A 22526-nucleotide genomic window follows, 5' to 3' on the forward strand; every position below is an offset into this window, starting at 1 on the left:
GGCTGGGGCTTCAGTCTGAGCGCAGGGAGAGGACTGGGGTTGGTGGCGTGAACACAGCCTGCAGGGGGTTAGTGGGCCACGGCTGGCCGGGAGGGAATCCGGGGAAAAGTCTGGACCTGCCGAAGAGGCAAGAGACTTTTCTTTCCTCTTTGTTTCCTGGTGCGCAAGGAGAGAGGATTAAGAGCGCTGCTTAAAGGAGTTCTAGAGACGGGCGCGAGCCGCGGCTAAAAGCGCGGACCCCAGAGACGGGCGTGAGACAATAAGGCTGCTGCTGCTGCCACCAAGAAGCCTGTGTGTGAGCACAGGTCACTATCCACACCTCCCTTCCAGGGAGCCTGTGCACCCCGCCACTACCAGGGTCCCGGGATCCAGGGACAACTTCCCGGGGAGAATGTACAGCATGCTTCAGGCTGGTGCAACGTCACGCCGGCCTCTGACGCCACAGGCTCGTCCCACACTCCGTGCCCCTCCCTCCCCCCCGGCCTGAGTGAGCCTGAGCCCCCGAATCAGCGGCTCCTTTAACCCCATCCTGTCTGAGTGAAGAACAGATGCCCTCCAGCGACCTACACACAGAGGCGGGGCCAAATCCAAAGCTGAACCCCAGGAGCTGTGCGAACAAAGAAGAGAAAGGGAAATCTCTCCCAGCAGCCTCAGAAGCAGTGGATTAAATCTCCACAATCAACTGGATGTACCTGCATCTGTGGAATACCTGAATAGACAACGAATCATCCCAAATTGAGGAGGTGCACTGTGAGAGCAACATTTATGATTTTTTCCCGTTTTCCTCTTTTTGTGACTGTATGTGTATGCTTCTGTGTGAGATTTTGTCTGTATAGCTTTGCTTCCACCATTTGTCCTAGGGTTCTATCTGCCCGTTTTTTTTTTTTCTTAATAATTATTTTTTGTTTTAATAACTTTATTATATTTTATCTTACTTTATTTTATTTTACTCTATCTTCTTTCTTTCTTTCCTCCCTTCCCTCCTTCCTTCCTTCCTCCCTCCCTCCTTTCTTTCTTTCTTTCTTTCTTACGACTTCTACTAATTCTTTCTTTCTACTTTTTCTCCCTTTTATTCTGAGCTATGTGGATGAAAGGCGCTTGGTGTTGCGGAGTCAGTGCTGTGCCTCTGAGGTGGGAGAGCCAACTTCAGGACACTGGTCCACAAGAGACCTCCCAGCTCCACATAATATAAAATGGCAAAAATCTGCCAGAGATCTCCATCTCAACACAGCACCCAGCTTCACTCAACGACCAGCAAGCTACAGTGCTGGACACCCTATGCCAAACAACTGGCAAGACAGGAAAACAACGCCATCCGTTAGCAGAGAGGCTGCCTAAAATCATAATAAGTCCAAAGACACCCCAAAACACACCACCAGACGTGGACCTGCCAAGCAGAAAGACAAGATCCAGCCTCATCCACCAGAACACAGGCACTACTCCCCTCCACCCGGAAGCCTATATAACCCACTGAACCAACCTTAGCCACTGGGGAAAGACAACAAAAACAACGGGAACTACGAACCTGCAGCCTGCAAAAAGGAGAACCCAAACACAGTAAGATAAGCAAAATGAGAGACAAAAAAACACACAGCAGATGAAGGAGCAAGATAAAAACCCACCAGACCTAACAAATGAAGAGGAAATAGGCAGTCTACCTGAAAAAGAATTCAGAATAATGATAGTAAAGATGATCCAAAATCTTGGAAATAGAATAGACAAAATGCAAGAAACATTTAACAAAGACCTAGAAGAACTAAGGATGAAACAAACAACGATGAGTAACACAATAAATGAAATGAAAAATACTGTAGATGGGATCAATAGCAGAATAACTGAGGCAGAAGAACGGGTAAGTTACCTGGAAGATAAAATAGTGGAAATAACTACTGCAGAGCAGAATAAAGAAAAAAGAATGAAAAGAACTGAGGACAGTCTCAGAGACTTCTGGGACAACATTAAATGCACCAACATTCAAATTATAGGGGTTCCAGAAGAAGAAGAGAAAAAGAAAGGGACTGAGAAAATAATTGAAGAGACTACAGCTGAAAACTTCCCTAATATGGGAAAGGAAATAGTTAATCAAGTCCAGGAAGCACAGAGAGACCCATACAGGATAAATCCAAGGAGAAATATGCCAGGACACATATTAATCAAACTGTCAAAAATTAAATACAAAGAAAACATATTAATAGAAGCAAAGGAAAAACAACAAATAACACACAAGGGAATCCCCATAAGTTTAACAGCTGATCTTTCAGCAGAAACTCTGCAAGCCAGAAGGGACTGGCAGGACATATTTAAAGTGAAGGAGAAAAACCTGCAACCAAGATGACTCTACCCAGCTAGGATCTCATTCAGACTGATGGAGAAATTACAACCTTTACAGACAAGCAAAAGCTAAGAGAGTGCAGCACCACCAAACCAGCTTTACAACAAATGCTAAAGGAACTTCTCTAGGCAAGAAACACAAGAGAAGGAAACGACCTACAATGACGAACCCAAAACAATTAAGAAAACAGGAATAGGAACATACATATCGATAATTACCTAAAATGTAAATGGACAAAATGCTCCCACCAAAAGACACAAATTGGCTGAATGGATACATAAACAAGACCCATATATATGCTGTCTACAAGAGACCTACTTCAGACTTAGAAACACATACAGACTGAAAGTAAGGGGATGGAAAAAGATATTCCATGCAAATGGAAACCAAAAGAAAGCTGGAGTAGCAATTCTCATATCAGACAAAATAGACTTTAAAATAAAGACTATTAGAAGAGACAAAGGACACTACATAATGTTCAAGGGATCAATCCAAGAAGAAGATATAACAATTGTAAATATTTAGGCACCCAACATAGGAGCACCTCAATACATAAGGCAAATAATAACAGCCATAAAAGGGGTAATTGACAGTAACACATTCATAGTAGGGGACTTTTACACCCTACTTTCACCAATGGACAGATCATCCAAAATGAAAATAAATAAGGAAACACAAGCTTTAAATAATACATTAAACAGGATGGACTTAATTGATATTTATAGGACATTCCATCCAAAAACAACAGAATACACATTTTTCTCAAGTGTTCGTGGAACATTCTCCAGGATAGATAATATCTCGGGTCACAAATCAAGCCTTGGTAAATCTAAGAAAATTGAAATTGTATCAAGTATCTTTTCTGACCACAATGCTATGAGACTATATATCAATTACAGGAAAAGGTCTGTAAAAAATACAAACACATGGAGGCTAAACAATACACTACTTAATAACGAAGTGATCACTGAAGAAATCAAAGAGGAAATCAAAAAATACGTACAAACAAATGACAATGGAGACACGACGAGCCAAAACCTATGGGATGCAGCAAAAGCAGTTCTAAGAGGGAAGTTTAGAGCACTACAATCCTACCTTAAGAAACAGGACACATCTCGAATAAACAACCTAACCTTGCACTTAAAGCAATTAGAGAAAGAAGAACAAAAAATATCCAACGTTAGCAGAAGGAAAGAAATCATAAAAATCAGATCAGAAATAAATGAAAAGGAAATGAAGGAAACGATAGCAAAGATCAATAAAACTAAAAGCTGGTTCTTTGAGAAGATAAACAGAATTGATAAACCATTAGCCAGACTCATCAAGAAAAAAAGGGAGAAGACTCAAACCAATAGAATTAGAAATGAAAAAGGAGAAGTAACAACTGACACTGCAGAAATACAAAAGATCAGGAGAGATTACTACAAGCAACTCTATGCCAATAAAATGGACAACCTGGAAGAAATGGACAAATTCTTAGAAATGCACAACCTGCCAAGACTGAATCAGGAAGAAATAGAAAATATGAACAGACCAATCACAAGCACTGAAATTGAGACTGTGATTAAAAATCTTCCAACAAACAGAAGCCCAGGACAAGATGGCTTCACAGGCGAATTCTATCAAACATTTACAGAAGAGCTAACACCTATCCTTCTCAAACTCTTCCCAAATATAGCAGAGGGAGGAATACTCCCAAACTCATTCTACGAGGCCACCATCACTTTGATACCAAAACCAGACAAGGATGTCACAAAGAAAGAAAACTACAGGCTAATATCACTGATGAACATAGATGCAAAAATCTTCAACAAAATACTAGCAAACAGAATCCAACAGCACACTAAAAGGATCATACACCATGATCAAGTGGGTTTTATTCCAGAAATGCAAGGATTCTTCAATATACACAAATTAATCAATGTGATATACCATATTAACAAATTGAAGAAGAAAAGCCATATGATCATCTCAATAGATGCAGAGAAAGCTTTCGACAAAATTCAACACCCATTTATGACAAAAACCCTGCAGAAAGTAGGCACAGAGGGAACTTTCCTCAACATAATAAAGGCCATATATGACAAACCCACAGCCAACATCGTCCTCATGGTGAAAAACTGAAACCATTTCCTCTAAGATCAGGAACAACACAAGGTTGCCCACTCTCACCACTATTATTCAACACAGTTTTGGAAGTTTTAGCCACAGCAATCAGAGAAGAAAGGAAATAAAAGGAATCCAAATCAGAAAAGAAGAAGTAAAGCTGTCACTGTTTGCAGAAGGCATGGTACTATACATAGAGAATCCTAAATATGCTACCAGAAAACTACTAGAGCTAATCAATGTATCTGGTAAAGTAGCAGGATACAAAATTAATGCACAGAAATCTCTGGCATTCCTATACAATGATGATGAAAAATCTGAACGTGAAATCAAGAAAACACTCCCATTTACCACTGCAACAAAAACAATAAAATATCTAGGAATAAACCTACTTAAGGAGACAAAAGATCTGTATGCAGAAAACTATAAGACACTGATGAAAGAAATTAAAGATGATACAAATAGATAGAGAGATATACCATGTTCTTGGATTGGAAGAATCAACATTGTGAAAATGACTATACTACCCAAAGCAATCTACAGATTCAATGCAATCCCTATCAAACTACCACTGGCATTTTTCACGGAACTAGAACAAAAAATTTCACAATTTGTATGGAAACACAAAAGACCCAGAATATCCAAAGCAATCTTGAGAACAAAAAACGGAGCTGGAGGAATCAGGCTCTCTGACTTCAGACTATACTACAAAGCTACAGTAATCAAGACAGTATAGTACTGGCACAAAAACAGAAAGATAGATCAATGGAACAGGATAGAAAGCCCAGAGATAAACCCATGCACATATGGTCACCTTACCTTTGATAAAGGAGGCAGGAACGTACAGTGGAGAAAGGACAGCCTCTTCAATAAGTGGTGCTGGGAAAACTGGACAGGTACATGTAAAAGTATGAGATTAGATCACTCCCTAACACCATACATAAAAATAAGCTCAAAATGGATTACAGACCTAAATGTAAGACCAGAAACTATCAAACTCTTAGAGGAAAACATAGGCAGAACACTCTACGACATAAATAACAGCAAGATCCTTTTTGACCCACCTCCTAGAGAAATGGAAATAAAAACAAAAATAAACAAATGGGACCTAATGAAACTTCAAAGCTTTTGCACAGCAAAGGAAACCATAAATAAGACCAAAAGACAACCCTCAGAAAGGGAGAAAATATTTGCAAATGAAGCAACTGACAAAGGATTAATCTCCAAAATTTATAAGCAGCTCTTGCAGCTCAATAACAAAAAAACAAACAACACAATCCAAAAATGGGCCGAAGACCTAAACAGACATTTCTCCAAAGAAGATATACAGATTGCCAACAAACACATGAAAGAATGCTCAACATCATTAATCATTAGAGAAATTCAAATCAAAACTACAATGAGATGTCATCTCACACCAGTCAGAATGGCCATCATCAAAAAAATCTAGAAACAATAAATGCTGGAGAGGGTGTGGAGAAAAGGGAACACTCTTGCACTGCTGGTGGGAATGTGAATTGGTACAGCCACTATGGAGAACAGTATGGAGGTTCCTTAAAAAACTACAAACAGAACTACCATAGGACCCTGCAATCCCACTACTGGGCATATACTCTGAGAAAACCATAATTCAAAAAGAGTCATGTACCAAAATGTTCATTGCAGCTCTATTTACAATAGCCCGGAGATGGAAACAACCTAAGTGTCCATCATCGGATGCACGGATAAAGAAGATGTGGCACATATATACAATGGAATATTACTCAGCCATAAAAAGAAACAAAATTGAGCTATTTGTAATGAGGTGGATAGACCCAGAGTATATCATACAGAGTGAAGTAAGTCAGAAAGAGAAAGACAAATACCGTATGCTAACACATATATATGGAATTAAGAAAAAATGTCATGAAGAACCTAGGGGTAAGACAGGAATAAAGACACAGCCGTACTAGAGAATGGACTTGAGGATATGGGGAGGGGGAAGGGTAAGCTGTGACAAAGCGAGAGAGCGGCATGGACATATATACACTACCAAACATAAGGTAGATAGCTAGTGGGAAGCAGCCGCATGGCACAGGGAGATCAGCTCCGTGCTTTGTGACCACCTGGAGGGGTGGGATAGGGAGGGTGGGAGGGAGGGAGACACAAGAGGGAAGAGATATGGGAACATATGTATATGTATAACTGATTCGCTTTGTTATAAAGCAGAAACTAACACACCACATTGTAAAGCAATTATACTCCAATAAAGATGTAAATAAATAAATAAATAAATAAATATTCATCTTAGAAGAAAAGGGTGTCATATAATTGCCAACAATAGGCAAAAAAAAAAAAGTATGTTTCTAACTTATCTATAAGCTTTATTGATTTCAATTGCAACACCTGAAACTGAGAATAGGGTTTTTTTTTTCTATCCGTTTCAAAATCTCACTGAAATGATACAAGAAATATAAAAATGATAAATCCACGGTACTAGAAATCAGAAAAGTTTACCTTCTGAGACAGGGAGCTCTGTTGCTACTTTTGTTAATCAAGGGGCCTGCTGAGGAGACACTCTCCACTCTCACTAAAGTGATAGCCACCACTGTTCACTTTCCTACCTGCTCATTTAAGCCAAAATTGAGTGCACAGACCAAGCTACTATAAGCCTTTGTATTCTAGGTTGAGACCAGACAGCTTCTAATTCATTTACAAACATGAATGAAAACCACAGATTCTCCTAACCAAATTTGGGGAGTTCCAAAATCACTAAAGAAAAGCATGAAGGGGCTTCCCTGGTGGCACAGTGGTTGAGAATCTGCCTGCCAGTGCAAGGGACACGGGTTCGAGTTCTGGTCTGGGAAGATCCCACATGCCGCAGAGCAACGAGGCCCGTGAGCCACAACTACTGAGCCTGCGCATCTGGATCCTGTGCCCCACAACAAGAGAGCCCGTGACAGTGAAAGGCCCGCACACCGTGATGAAGAGTGGCCCCCGCTTGCCGCAACTAGAGAAAGCCCTCGCACAGAAACGAAGACCCAACACAGCCAAAAAATAAATAAATAATAAAAAAAAGAAAAGCATGAAAATGAAAAAGCAAGGGAAAATAACATAAAAGAAAATTAATGTAGGAAGCATTCAGAAATAAGTTTTTAAAATTCTAACTAGTAAGGATAGAAAATATATCCATAAAACTATTATAAAGGTATTGTAGAAGAGAAGTGATGCTAAATACGAAAAGCATCCTGGAAAAAATTTTTAAATACAAATACTGAAAATTTAAAAATTAATTGAAGTAATAAATGAAAACAAGGTTAAAAATATGTTTGGAGATGAAGTAATGAAATTCTCACATAGCATAGATCAAAATTAGAAACAAAATGACAAGAGCAAAAGAAGAGAAAAGGAAGAGAGATCCCAGATATCCTATGTCAAAGTGAAGGAGTTCCAGGAGAGAACAGAGCAGACAAAGGAGAAGTTAATCAGGGGACAAACAGGGAAAACACTCTGTAAGCTGAAGAAAGGTTTGTGTCACCACACCAAAAAGGTCCATGAAACTGTGAATAAGAAAACTGAAAAACAATGTCACATTGAGACATAAATCTTAAAAACCTATCAATATCATGCATTTACTGATACATATATTCCCATATGATAAATGACTGATTTATATTGATTATATCATGATTTATCACATCAAAGCTGTGTGATGTGATACATACAAGAACCATGTAGAAGAGTGAACCTTATCAGATGGACCTGGAAGCTGCAGCAAGGCTCCCAGCAAGGACTGCAGACAGAGCAAGCACTCCTCTGGTTCACGGGCTAAAAAAGAACTCCTTTTTCCTTCCAGAAATCCGGCATGTATCATGCTATTACATTTGATAGAAAGAAATCTGAATATAAGCCACAATATCTTCAAAATGCCCTCAAAAACTCTATCAAAAGTGTCCTTTTCTGAAGACAGCTTCTTATCTCTGGGAGAAGTACCCATTTACACACACAGCAACTCAGGATCCGCTTGTAAATGAGTTATTAACAAGTTGTATAAAAGAGAACACAGCAGGCTGGAGGCTGCCTACAGGATTGGCCCTTGGCTGGTAAGTATTTCCCTAAACGGACAGGCATTGCTCCCCATGTGATAAAACTGTTTCCCCACCTGAGGAACTGAACCCTGCACCTCTGGGAGTTTGGGACTTCTGTCGTTGTCAGGCAGAGGGAGCCTTCATGACTAGCTCCCAATCAGCGCCTGGGTGCTGAGTCGGCACAGGGCTTACTGGATTTTTACCACTAAGGAAAGGAGGGGGCTCAATGCAACCTCACACAGGAAGGATAGCACAGCAGTCCTGTACGTGGATTTCACCTGGCTCTGGCCGTGACTTTCCCCCTGCCATTCCTACTGTGTGTCCCTCACCTTAGCCTTGAGTACAATTCTGCTGAGTCCAGCAAGTCCTTGCAGGGAATCCCTGCAACAGTTTAAAAAATAAAATCCTCATATGAAAATCAGAAGCTTTAAAAGAAAAAAGACATATACGGCTCTAGAAAAATGGGAATGATAAAAAAAATGACATAAACATCTACAGGAGTTCTCAAAAGTTTTGGTCTCCGGATCTCTTTACATTCTTAAAAATCACTAAGGACCACCAAAGAACTTTTATGTAGGATACATCTACCAATATTTATGATACAAAAAATTCAAACTGAAAACCTTTTTAAATGTTTATTAATTCATTTTAAAATGATAGAAACTCATCAGGCAGTAACATAAAAAAAAACACTTTTAGGTACAATAACACTTTTCAAAGAGAATCAGTGAGAACAGTAGTATTGTTTTATATTTTGAAAAGCTCTTTAAGGTCTGCTTAATAGAAGTCAGCTGGAGTCTTATACTTACTTGTTCATTCAATGACATATGGTGTGTTGGTTTATTGCCTCATAGAGATATGTAGTTGGTTAGAAAGAAACATTTTAACAGCTTTTTTGCGTAATTGTGGATGACTGTTCCACAGTAGCTTACCCACTTCAACTGTAAATCTCAACACAGTTAAAACAGTAAATAATATCATTGTATAATTACAAAAACAGTTTTCACCTTGCTGACCCCTTGAAAGGGACTCAGGGACTCCAAGGAGTCCATAGATTACTATTTGAAAACTACTGATCTATACTCAGAGTTAGAGTATTTGAACTTACTAGAAGTTGGCAAGAACACAATAACTTAGTAAAACAGGTAAAAAATATGAATAGAAAATCTCAAAAGGAATAATAAGCACAGAAAAAGATGCTCAGAGACGCTAGTACTAAGGAAAATGCAATCACAACGGTGGCATAACATTTTATACCCCTATACAAATAAAAGAGCAATAACACCTATTTTTGTGAGGGATATGGGTACGAACAAGTTTTCATACACATTATGAAAATTAAAAAATAAAAGTAAGAAATATATATCTCAAAATATTAAAGAAAGTAATAAATTAAGAATAGGAAATTATAGAACAAAAACCGGCACATATGACTAAAGAACAAGTGGAGATTTTAAAGAGAAAGATCCAATTGGAAATACTGGGGATGGAAAGTATAGTCATTGAAATAGAAAAATGGCACCAAAGTTAAAACAAAGTGAATAGACTAGCTAAACTTGCAGACTTCATACTGCTGAAGACAGGTTTGATAAATTGGACAATGGTACCTTAAACACATTTAAAGATCTGTATATATGAAAGACAAGTGAAAAGATATGGATGATAAATTAAGGAGCCCTAACAAATATGTTTAATTGATATTCCAGAAATAAATAGTTAAGAGGAAAGGTTTTTAGAGATCATGAAGGAGTCAACGAAATCCAAGCTAGATGGCAACTCCACTCCAGACTGGGGCAGACAAGGGCACAAGGCTCCCTCTCCCCAAGAAGGGACAGGAGGTCAGCCTTTCTCATGCAGACCAGAGCTACCTGGTGCTAAAGGGAAGTTGTGGGTGAGTACAGCTGAGAGGTGAAGGCTCCCTCCTTCCACCTCCCCACTTTGTGAGATGGAGGCTCTAACCTGGCAGCAGCAATTCTGAAAACAATGGGAGCCCATCAGCCTTGTTCAGCTCGTCATGTGAAGTGTCCACACAGGAGAAACATGCTGTGGAGACCCGGGGCTGCTGCTGCTACCCCCTCCAACAGATGCTAAGTTCCTAAAGCAGTGTGTCACGCACAGAGAAGCACACCACCGTCCCCAGCCCCAGCTCCAGAGCAGTGGCTCAGAGAATCTGCCGGGGATGAGCAGCAGGCTGTAGAACAGAGAGCTCAGAATCTCTTCTCAAAGGAACTGACGTCCTTGTGATAAACTGTGGGGAAGCTCAAACCTCAGGGCACTTTCAAAAACACTGGCAATATGGGGAAAGACAACTGGGAGAAGGCGAAACTGTAGGCAGCCTAGTTTGTCAGACAGCAACACAGGAGGTGTCAGCTGGAAGGAGCTATCCGGAGGTCAGAACAAATCTCAAACAGACCTGGGGAACCCAAACTGAACTGGATCGGTTTTAGAGGAATTTATGCCTCAGGGCATGGTTGAAAACAACAGATACATGAAACCTCTATGGGTACACCCAAAGTGCACCTTCCTAGGACAGACTTTGGGGGCCTCACACTATGGTGGTAGCGGGAGTGAACCTCACTGAAATAATCTAGCCAGCTGCTAAACAAATAAACAGGATAAAATTATGACAAATCTGGAGGGTGGGGGAAGGAAATGGACCAGTACCCAGAGTTGCTACAATACATTATCTAAAAAGTCCAGTTTCCAAACAAATTAATGAGACATGCAACGAAACAGGAAAGTATGACCTATACACTGGAAAAAACTAGGAAGCAGAAATTGCCTGTTTAAGAGTGACCAGATGTGGTCACTTGTAAAGATAAATATTAAAAACTAAAGACTTCAAAGCATTCATATAAATGTGTTAAAATAACAAAAGAAAATCATGATTAATGAAGGGAGGTATTTTAATAATGTCACATCAAATAGAAACTATCTATGAAAAATTATTAAAAAAAGAAGTGGAAATTCTGTAGGTAAAAAGGAAAAACACTGAAAGGAAAAACACAATAAGAAGCTCAACAGTAGATCTGACCTGACAGAATAAAGAATCAGCTAAAAGTTTTTCAGACTGTTAAAAAGAAAACCACAGGCCCAAAATTGTGTCACATGTGCTAAACCCCAAGATACTAAAACTACACTTAATATCTAATCTAATGGCAGTTTCAACCTCTCCCACAAATGTAATCCTAATCAACCAGTCTGGAATTTTCTAGTCTAACAGTAAAGTAATCTATCACACAGGCCTCCTCCGGTCCCCAGCGGAAGAAGCAGCAACCTGCATGATAAAACCAAAACCTCTGCCACTCCCTTCCCCACACCCTCAAGAAAAGAGGGCCTAGTCTAAAAATAATCCTTTCTTTTCTTTTGCTAATAGCATACAACCCCTCAGAGCCACCTTCTAGTTGCTAGATGGGATGCTCCCCGATTCATGAATTACCTAATAAAGCTAAATCTAAATAAAGCTAAATCTTCAAATTTTCTTGAATTTTGTTTTTTAACAAGACTGAAAGAACATAACCTCAGTCAATAATCTGAATCCACACAGAAAAAACAAAGCACTCCAGTAAATCATGTAATTATATAGACAGAGTAAGTGCATATTTCTTTGACTTTCTTTCCTCTTTACTGATTTAAAAAGCAATTGTATAAAAGAATTTGTATATGATGTATCACTGGGACCAAACATAAATATATATTTTCCAGTAGGAGCACAATGGAGGTGGGTGGGAGCAAAGCTGTACTAGACTAAGGAAATGACTACAGATGGAAACTTGAAAAAAAGCAAACAATTAAAGAAAATAAAAAATGATAAACAAGAAGGTTAATGTAACAAAATCTATAAATATACACTTGCTCTCCTAATTTCAGCTTCTCTAAAATACATAAAGTTACACAAAATAATAATTATAAAATGTATTGTTAGTTTTGTAACATTTACAGGTATAATATGTATAATATTAATACCACAAAAAGCATGGAAAAGGAATAGATCTACATAAGACTAAGGTTTCTCTATCTCACCAGAATTAAGTTTGTAAAGATGTCAAGCTGATTCTGATAGGTTAAGATATATATGGTAACTTCTAGAGCAATCAATAAGGAAATGACCCAAAAATATATAGTAAAAAATCATTAAAGTAATTAAAATGCTACATTAGAAAATATTCACTTAATTCACAAGACAATGAGAAATAGAAGAACACATGAGACAGGGAAATATAAAATAAAATGATGGAGTATATCCACTTATATAAATAATAATATTAAATGTGAATGGATTAAATTATCTAATCAAAAGGCAGAGACTATGAAACTGGATTTAAAAAGCAATGAACTATTTAGTGTCTACATGAGACACATTTTACATGCAAAGATACAAATAGACTGAAAGCGATGGGGTGCAAAATAATACATCCTGTATACAGCAATCACAAGAAAATAGGAATGGCTATTCAATTATCAGGCAAAGTAAACTTTAAAACAAACAAAAAATGCTACTATAGCTAAAGGGTAACATTTTTTTATAATAAAAAAAGACAACCTATCAGGAAGAGAGAACAATTATAAACATACACACACCTAAGAACAAAGCACCAAAATGAAGTAAAAACTGACAGAAATGATAAAAGAAATAATTATTTTGATTATATGATGATTATATCATTAAATAATGATAAAAACAATTCAAAATATTGCTTGGAGACTTCCAATAATGAATGAAACAACTAGGCAGAAGATCAACAAGGAAACAGAATACTTGAATAATGCCGAAACCAAATATACCTAAAAGACATCTACATACCTCTCCACCTGGCAGCAGCAGAATATACATTCTCAAGTGCTCTGGCACATTCTCAAGGATGGAGACTATTTTAAGCCACAAATCACAATAAATTTTAAAGGACTGAAATAATACAAAGTATTTTCTCTGATCACAATGTAATAAAATTAGAGTAACAGAAAAATTTGAAAAACTCACAAATGTGTGGAAATTAAACAACATAATTCTAAGTAACCAATGTGTCAAAGAAGAATCAAAAGAGAAGTTAGAAGAAAAACTTCATATAAATTGAAAAAAAAACCATAACCTATGGAATGCAGCTAAAGCAGTACATTGTGGGAAATTATATATACAAAATTATATATATATAAAATATAATATGATCTCTAATCAATAATTGAAACTTTTACCTTATGACACTAGGGAAGAAAGAGAAAACTAACCTTAAATCAAGCAGAGGGAAAGAAATAATAAAAATTAAAGCAGAGATAAATGACATAGAAAATAGAAAAACAATAGAATCAATGACACAAAAACATAGTTATTTGAAGATATCAACAAACTTTATAAATCTTTAGCTAGAGTGACCAAGAAAAAAAGAGAGGACTCAAATTAACAAATCATCAATAAAAAAGGAGGCAGTATTGACCTTACAGAAATAAAAAGAATTACAAAGGGATACTATAAAAACCTGTATGCCAATAAATTAGATAACTTAGATGAAATAGAAAAATCTCTAAAAGACATACACTACTGAAACTGACTCAAGAAAAAACAGACTATATGAATAGAGCTATACCAAGCAAAGAGATTAAATTAGTAATCAGAAAAAACAACTACCCAGGAAGAAAAACCCAAGCTCAGATGTTTTCACTCATGAATTCTACCAAACATTTAAAGAAATATTAACAATTCTTAATGAACTCTTCCAAAGTCAGAAGAGAAAGAAAATATTTACAAGTCATACTCAGTATTATCATGAAAGCAAACCCAGGTAAAAATGATATCACAAGAAAACAGAACTACAGACCAATATCTCATATGACTATAGATACAAAAATTCTCAATAACATTCCAGCAAAATGAATCTATCAGTATACTGAAAGCATTATACATCATGACCAAGTGGGATTTTATCCCAGGAACCAAGCTTGGTTCAACACTTGAAAATCAATGAATGCAATATACCATATCAATAAAACAGAAAATAAAAAATACATAATTATCTCAATTAATGCAGGAGAAACACTTGACAAAATCCAACATCCTTTCACAATAAAAAATTAAAAATCAACAAACTTGGAATGGAAGGAAACTTCCTCAACCTAATAAAAGGCATCTATGTAAAATCCAATCTAACACCACATTTAATAGTAAAAGACTTGATGAGTCCCCCTAATATTACAAAGAAGGCAAGGATATCTGCTCTCACCATTCTTATTCAACAGAGTACCAGAAGCCCTAGTGTCCCCAATAAAAAAAGAAAAATAAGAGGCATACGATTGAAAAGAAAGAAACAAAACTGTCCCTATGTGCATATGACATGACAGTCTCACAAAGAATCTACAAACATTTTTTTAAAATTCTAGATCAAGACACAAATAATAAACCACTTTTTGTTTACAGTATGTCTCGTTTTGTTGTGCTCCACATTATTGTGCTTAGCAGATATTGCATTTTTTACAAATTGAAGGTTTGTGGCAACCCTGCGTTAAGCAAGTCTATCAGTGCCATTTTTTTCTGCAGCATTTGCTCACTTTGTGTCCTTGTATCGTATTTCGGTATTTTCACAGAATTATAAGTTGAACTTGAATATGTGACTGAATTGCTGCAATCTCATGATAAAACCTGAATAAATGGGGAGTTGCTTCTTATGGATGAGCAAAGAAAGTGTTTTTTTTCTTATTTTTTATAAATCGTTTTTCTATATATTAGCAATAAACCTGTGGAATCCAAAATTTGAAATCTAACATCATTTACAATTGTGCAAAAAAAGCCCAAAATAACATACTTAGGTATACACTTAAGAAAGCATGTATATAGAGATGAAAGAGGGAATTCCCTGGCAGTCCAGTGGTTAGCACTTCCACTGCAGGGGGCACAGGTTCGATCCCTGGTCCGGGAACTAAGATCTCACATGCCTCACAGCATGGCCAAAAAGAAAAAAAACAGAGAGATCGCAAACATCCCCCAAATTTATCTATAGATTGAATGCAATTCCCATCAAAATTCCAGCAAATACACTGTAGATACGTATAGGATTATTCTAAAATATATAAGGAAAGGGGTGGGCCCTAAAAAAGAAAAACATTTTGATAAAGAATAGTGGAAGGAATCACACTACCTGGTACTGAGGGTTTCTATAGTTACAGTGATCTACACAGTGGCACTGGCAAAGGAACAAACCCCATAGATCAATGGAAGAAATTAGAAAACCCAGAAACAGACCCACACAAATATTCTCAACTTACTGTTGACAAAGGTACAAAAACACTTCAAGAAATCATGCTGGAGCAATTGGATATCCTAATGAAAATTATTAAACCTCACACCTTACACAAAAATTAACTGAAACTGCATCGTGTTAAGCAAAACTATCACAAAAAAGGAGAAAATCTTTGCCTATGGCTAGGCAAAGAATTCTTAGACTTGACAACAAAAGCATGACTAATTAGCAAATTTGATAAATCAGACTTCACTGAATTGAACACTCTGGCTCTGTAAAAATACTGAAAACTATAAGACATCAAGAAAAGAAATTGAAGAAGAAAGAAATAAGTGGAAAGACATTCTGTGCTCATGGATTGGAAGAATTAATATGGTTAAAATATTAAATACTACACAAAGCAACCTACAGCTCCAACGCAATCACTATCAAAATTCCAATGGCATTTTTCACAGAAATAAAACCCTCAGAAATCTGTATGGAACCACAAAAGACCACAAATAGCCAAAGCAATCTTGAGAAAAAAGAACAAAGCTGGAGGCATCATGCTCCCTGATTTCAAGCTATATCACAAAGCTACAGTAATTAACACAATGTGGTATTGGCATACAACCAGACACACAGATCCATGTAACAGACAGAGAGCCCAGAAATAAACCCATACAGAAATGGTCAATTAATTTACAACAAAGGAGTCAAAAATATACAATGGGGAATAGACAGTCTCTTCAGTAAATGGTGTTGGGAAAACTGGCCAGCCACATTCAAAAGAATGTAACCACTGTCTTACACCATGCACAAAAATCAACTCAAAATTGATTAAAGACTTGAATGTAAGACCCGAAACCATAAAACTTCTAGCAGAAAACACAGGCAGTAAGCTCTTTGACTTACTGTCTTAGAGATAATTTTTTTAATCCAACACCAAAAGTAAAAGCAACAAAAGCAAAACTTTTGTTCACAGCCCATGCAAATAGCAAAACTCAGAAAACCTCATCAATGACCAAAAAATAAACATTAAAGCCATGAAATACCATTATTAGACTATTACATGGGCAACAATTCAAGATACAGTATACTAAGGGCATTTTAGGTAATGAGATTCTCGTGTACTGTGGCGGGGATACAAACTGTACACTCTTTGCAGGGCAACTAGCAGAATTATCAAAATAACACTGTGAAAACCCTGTAGAAGATATTACCTTACAGAATCACCTCAGCAAAATACTAACAATTTAACATCTATAATACAAGAATACTAGTGTGTGTGTTTACACACAGATCGATGAGCGACGGACTCATACACAGAGACGCACAGAGGGACTCAGGGAGGAAGAGACTGAAGGACTTATTTCAAGGTTCCACGCACTGCTGTTTGAGGCAGGGAAAATCTGAAACACACGAAATGATCATCAACTGAGGAATGTGCAAGCAAAATCTGGAATACCATGTGGCATTGGAAAGACTAAAGTGGATCCTTAGAGTGAAACAGAATGACTTAAATGATTTTTTTAAGTACAAAAATAGCAGGTCTCCAAAATCAGTTTATTAAATGATGTGTCATCCTGCTGCCACTGGTATAACAGTGGGGCACAGTAGGATATCAAAAGAGATAAAAATACGAACTCTAGAACGAGAATCCCTAGATTGAAATCTGAGTCCCACAGTCTAACGAAAATTGCAGTACCTACTGTATGGGTTTGTTGTGAGAATTAAATAAGTTGAATATAAATAAAGCACTTCAAAAAAAAAAGCCTTGCTGGGCTTCCCTGGTGGTGCAGCGGTTGGGAGTCCGCCTGCCGGTGCAGGGGATGCAGGTTCATGTCCCGGTCTGGGAGGATCCCACATGCCATGGAGCGGCTGGGCCTGTAAGCCATGGCCGCTGAGCCTGCGCGTCCAGAGCCTGTGCTCCGCAGCGGGAGGGGCCACAACGGTGAGAGGCCCGCGTACCGAAAAAAAAAAAAAGCCTTGTGAAAATAAGCAATATATGTGTTTTGCTGTTATTATTATAATTACACGTAAAAACACAGCATAAATGCTTGGTAAATATTAGCTATCATTTTCATTACTATAAACCAGCATTCATTTTAGGCACTGTTACACTTGTTAGCTTATGTGAATATACCCTTATGAGAGATTTCAAAGTATATTTGTTATAAACTATATAAACTATACTAAATAACACATATCATATTTTACAGGAAAAACTATGTAACAAAAATGAAGTGTGACTGATTACAAAGTTTAAACAAATTATTTGCCTAACAAAGTTAATATAATTTCTCATGAAAATTATGTCTTTCTTTGGATATATGGAACACCGTTTTTTAGTGTATAAAAATGATCAGGGAACCATTAATAATTCTACCATTTGTTCTACATCCCAGCTGTGAAAACAATGTTGCATGAGCTTCCTATTGCTTCCAATGGTATATTAACTTCTTAAGCTACAAACCTCGTGGCTTAAAATAACACAAATGTATTATCTCGCAGTTGTGGAGATCAGACGTCCAAAGTGAGTCTTGCAAGGCTGGAATCAAGGTACATTCGCTCTGGAAGTACCAGGCTCCAGAGACCTGCCACCTCCTTGGCTTGTGGCACCTACCCCACCCTCTCCTTTCACTGCCACGTCTCCTTTTTCTGCCTTTGGGGCTGTCCTGCCTTCCTCTTTAAGGACCCCTGTGACTGCACTGGGCCCACGCTAGTAATTCAGGAGAGTCTACCCTTCTCAAGATCTTAATTACACCTGCAAAACCTGCTACTGTAGGGTAATATATTCAGAAGCTCTGCAGGTGAGACACGGACAGCCTGGAGGACCCTGACTCTGTCTCCATGCGTGGATCCCAGCCGTGAGACGGAACTTTCACTCAGGCTGTTCTCCTGGCCACTCCATGACCAACTCACCTCTCCAGTCTCAGACCTCAACAGATGAAGCTACCTTTGGACAGGGGTTTTAATACAGTGGCAATTCATGTTCCTGTTCACGGGGATGGCAGTGCACCATCAAGAGGATACTCGGAATTTAAAGGCAGTACGGAGTACAATATCATGCTCATTCTCTGAAAACACGATTTCCATACCACCCTGTTTTTATGCACTGTCTTAAATTGATCTGTACATGTCAATATTCCCCTGAAGGAAAATGATCTTCCCTTACCACTAACCCCTTACAAAGCACTTCACAAAATATAGACAGGCAGACATTTTTCTTTAATTAAGAGAGACTAAACACAACAAAATCCCTTTAAAACAAACCTGTTAAAGTATGTAAATATTTGTAAACATTAAGAAATGTTAAAATACAACCAAAATCCCTTCTTACCATATACAACATATTTCAGTTGGAGATTTTTAACGACTTCTTCCACAGTAGGTTTATACTCCAGAAAACACGTGTAAACCCCACTCATGCTCTCCTTGAAGTTCTGGAATACAAGGCTTCCTGTGGAGGTCACTTGTGCAGTGCTGTTTCCTAATAGAGGAATAAGATACAGTGATCAGTAGCTTAAATTACATGAGATTGAGATAAAATAACGAAATAGTTTCTTAACAGAGAAAAACCATCCAAATTTACCTACAGAATCACTGAAGGAGTCGGGGACAAAGTCATTGTGTCTGGTGGTTCTTGACAGTGGGTGCCAGGATGAACTTAGTGTCAGAATTTCACTAACCAGAGTTCATCAAGTGAGTGGCTGCCTAAGTGGTAAGAGACTAACAATCACACGTACATGATGTGCTCCTCATCTGCTTGTCGCACTGAGATGGCATGATCAGTACTCATATACATATAATATAGCATATACTTATACATACTATCAAGTAATTATATTTGTATATATGCATATAAATACTTTATTGATGAGTTATGCTCTCATTAAGCATAAAAAATGTATATGAAAGGGATAAAAACAGTGTGTCCAGAACAAAGGCTAACTCAATATAATCACGAACACCTAGGGATTTGCTGTCATTACACAAGGTACTTGGCAAAATTTGGATTACAACCGTGAGGGTTGCAGAAGAAAGAAAACAGGAGACTGGATCACTTGACACCCGAAGTCGCACAATCAGAACTGCAGTGCTGGGAGTCAGAACGTGGACGTAAGGTCCCTTGTCACTTCAGCATCACTTAAGTACCACACTGGGAGAGAGCCATGTTGTGTAATGGGAAAGAAGTCTGATTTAGAGGGTTAGGACTTGGCTTTTAGGTGTGCCTTTCTTTCTCATAAACTGTGTAACTGGGGATAATCACTTAATCTTTCTGAAGTCTAGCTCCTTCATTTGCACAACAAAGAATCATAATATATGATAATATATCTCATAGAATCATTTTTGAATAACAAATACAAGGAATGTTAAAGTACTTGAAAAAGCTATAAATCATTAAGCAATTAAAAATGGTTACTCTCAAAGTTCATAACCACGGGTTTGCACTAGAAAAAATTATTAGATATTAAAACTCACTCAATAATTTAATAAACTATTCATTAGAATTGAAAATATTATCTTAATAAATACTCATCTTTTTCTATTTTAAGAAAATAATTTATTGCCTATAACTGTCAAGTTGAAATTTATTTTGAAGAAATTTATGGCTTCAAAATAAGACAAAAGATGAATGTTCTTAGTGAAGAAATTTTCATTATTCATTTTTTCACTAAAAATGTGTTGAGTTTCTAGCACATGCAAAGCCCTGTTTCGGATACTGAAGGAGAAATGAATAGATGGATATACCCACCCTCAAGGGATTTACATAGAGCATTATGCCTTGAGAACTCCCATTTCTATATCTTGGATGAAGCTAAAAAATGTGATATAAATTTAGAATACATTTCTATTGTACTGCCTATTTCTTCATGAATATCTTTTGATGAAAGAGTACATATTTATCATAACAATGTTGTCTCTTTTTTAGAACAGATTAAGAGGTTTTCAAGTGTTTGCTATACATATATTTCAGCAGACACAAACAGATACATCATAGTAATATGATAAAAGGTGCCCACAAATTGTAAAGAAATTTTAGAATATCATGTCAGCAATGAAGCCATGCATTCCCTGGCAAAAATTTGAAATAAAATTTCCCAAACCAGAAGCATTAATAAGTGTATTAATATATATTTGAATGCCTACTACAATGTTAAATATTATGACAGCCAGAAAATCTAGTATCATACAATTCGTAAGAAAACACTCTCTGGCTACCTTCGTATTTTAAAAAATTTAAAAGTAGCACACTTTGAAAAGATACCCAGATGATTGCATAGCCAAGAGAAGAACCCACTTAACAAATACCACTTAACAAACAGACTTTTACAAAACTAAGTTTAAATGGGAATTTCAGGATGCCAAGGCATATCACTATATACTATATAAGAACTCATACAACAGCAGACAGTCAATAAATAATTAAACTGAAGTCAGGACTTCTTCCTCTAGAACTCAGCTTGATCATCTAAAAATTCAGAGTTGGATTAGATTTCTAGAAGCACATGCCTCAGAGCTCTAAAATTATATAGCAAAATTTAAGCACCATTTCATTACAACTAATTTTTAAAAACAGGTTTATACTTTTGGTTTCTGCTCAGATATGGAGAGTGACTATAAGAGCAACAACATCATACAACAATAAGGAAAAAGACAAACTATCAACCAACAAATTTTCTTGAACCCATCAAACAAATGAGGCAGGTAGGGCAACCAGTAACCCTGAAAACCAGGAATGAACAGGGCCTGCAGGTAGAACCTAGACCTAAGCATTTGCTTCAATGGTCTAAGAACATCTGGCTAAAAGTTTTCAATAAATTGCTAAAAGCCAAGTGCTGTCCAGTGTGAGCATGTGAAGCCTCTGAGGACCACAGATGGGGGCAGGGGGAGTGCAGAGGCAGTTGCACCCTCTTACAGGCTTCTCACCTTCATGAAAATCTTTGGGTGTTCAAAGGAAGATCAGCGGAACCCTGAGCAAGATTCCCACAGGGCACTGGCTAGAGGAGGGGGCCGGCGCAGGGTACTGGCTAGAGGAGGGGGTCGGCAGCCCTGCCAACACTCCACCCTTGCCCATTTCCCCTACCTCCTGGTGAGGAGCAATGCTTTAACCTACAAGGGAGAAGAAACAAAAATGGTCACTGAGGGCACTGTGGAAACATGTTACCACTAGGGAAGGAAACAGGAAGAAAAAAAACCTCACTCTTGAGGAAGTCAGCAAGAAGTACTAGGCCAACACTAAAGCCGGCAGACAGGCTGAAGCACTTCTAAAGGCCACACCCACAAGATCCAGTGACACCACACCTGCTGAATCAGAACACCAGAGACTGCCCCTCTCTCCCAACTGCCCATCACTAATAAGAGTCTAGCAAAAATGCAGTGAAATCAAGCTAGGAGAGCTGCAAGAAAGATTCTCTCTAGAGAAAGCAAAAAAGGAGAAACCAAAGCCAAAGATGAGACAATGGAGAAAAATAAGTTTTCAGTAACCACAGCAATAACCAATATCAAAGCCAGACAATTCCTGACTAGTTTAACACAAACTCCCAATATTAAAGGCTTAATAATATTTTAAAAAGTGTTCATCTCAAATATAAAAAAATTATCTCAATATTTACTATCTTATTCAAGATGTTCTTAAAAAATTAAGAAGCATACAGAAGGGTAAGAAATGGCACATTTCCAAAGTACCAGGCAATGACACAGATGTCAGAAGTATCAGACAGTTAGTTTAAAATAACTATGAATAATGTATTAAATAATTTAATGGAAAATGTAGAAAGCATGCAAGATCAGATAGGTGATTTCAGC

The 22526-nt window shown here is 37.5% G+C and overlaps 1 protein-coding gene across 1 annotated transcript in view; it reads right to left on the reverse strand.

Annotated features, from left to right (window-relative positions):
• Positions 1–22526, reverse strand: part of ZPBP (zona pellucida binding protein) — a 62942-nt gene that overhangs the window by 25460 nt on the left and 14956 nt on the right. The window contains exon 4 of the mRNA XM_067747626.1: positions 19057–19206. Coding sequence (XP_067603727.1) covers positions 19057–19206 — 150 coding nt within the window. The remainder of the gene's footprint in view (positions 1–19056; positions 19207–22526) is intronic.

Source organism: Pseudorca crassidens, chromosome 8 (assembly GCF_039906515.1).
Source record: "Pseudorca crassidens isolate mPseCra1 chromosome 8, mPseCra1.hap1, whole genome shotgun sequence".
In the NCBI taxonomy this organism is placed as follows: Eukaryota; Metazoa; Chordata; class Mammalia; order Artiodactyla; family Delphinidae; genus Pseudorca; species Pseudorca crassidens.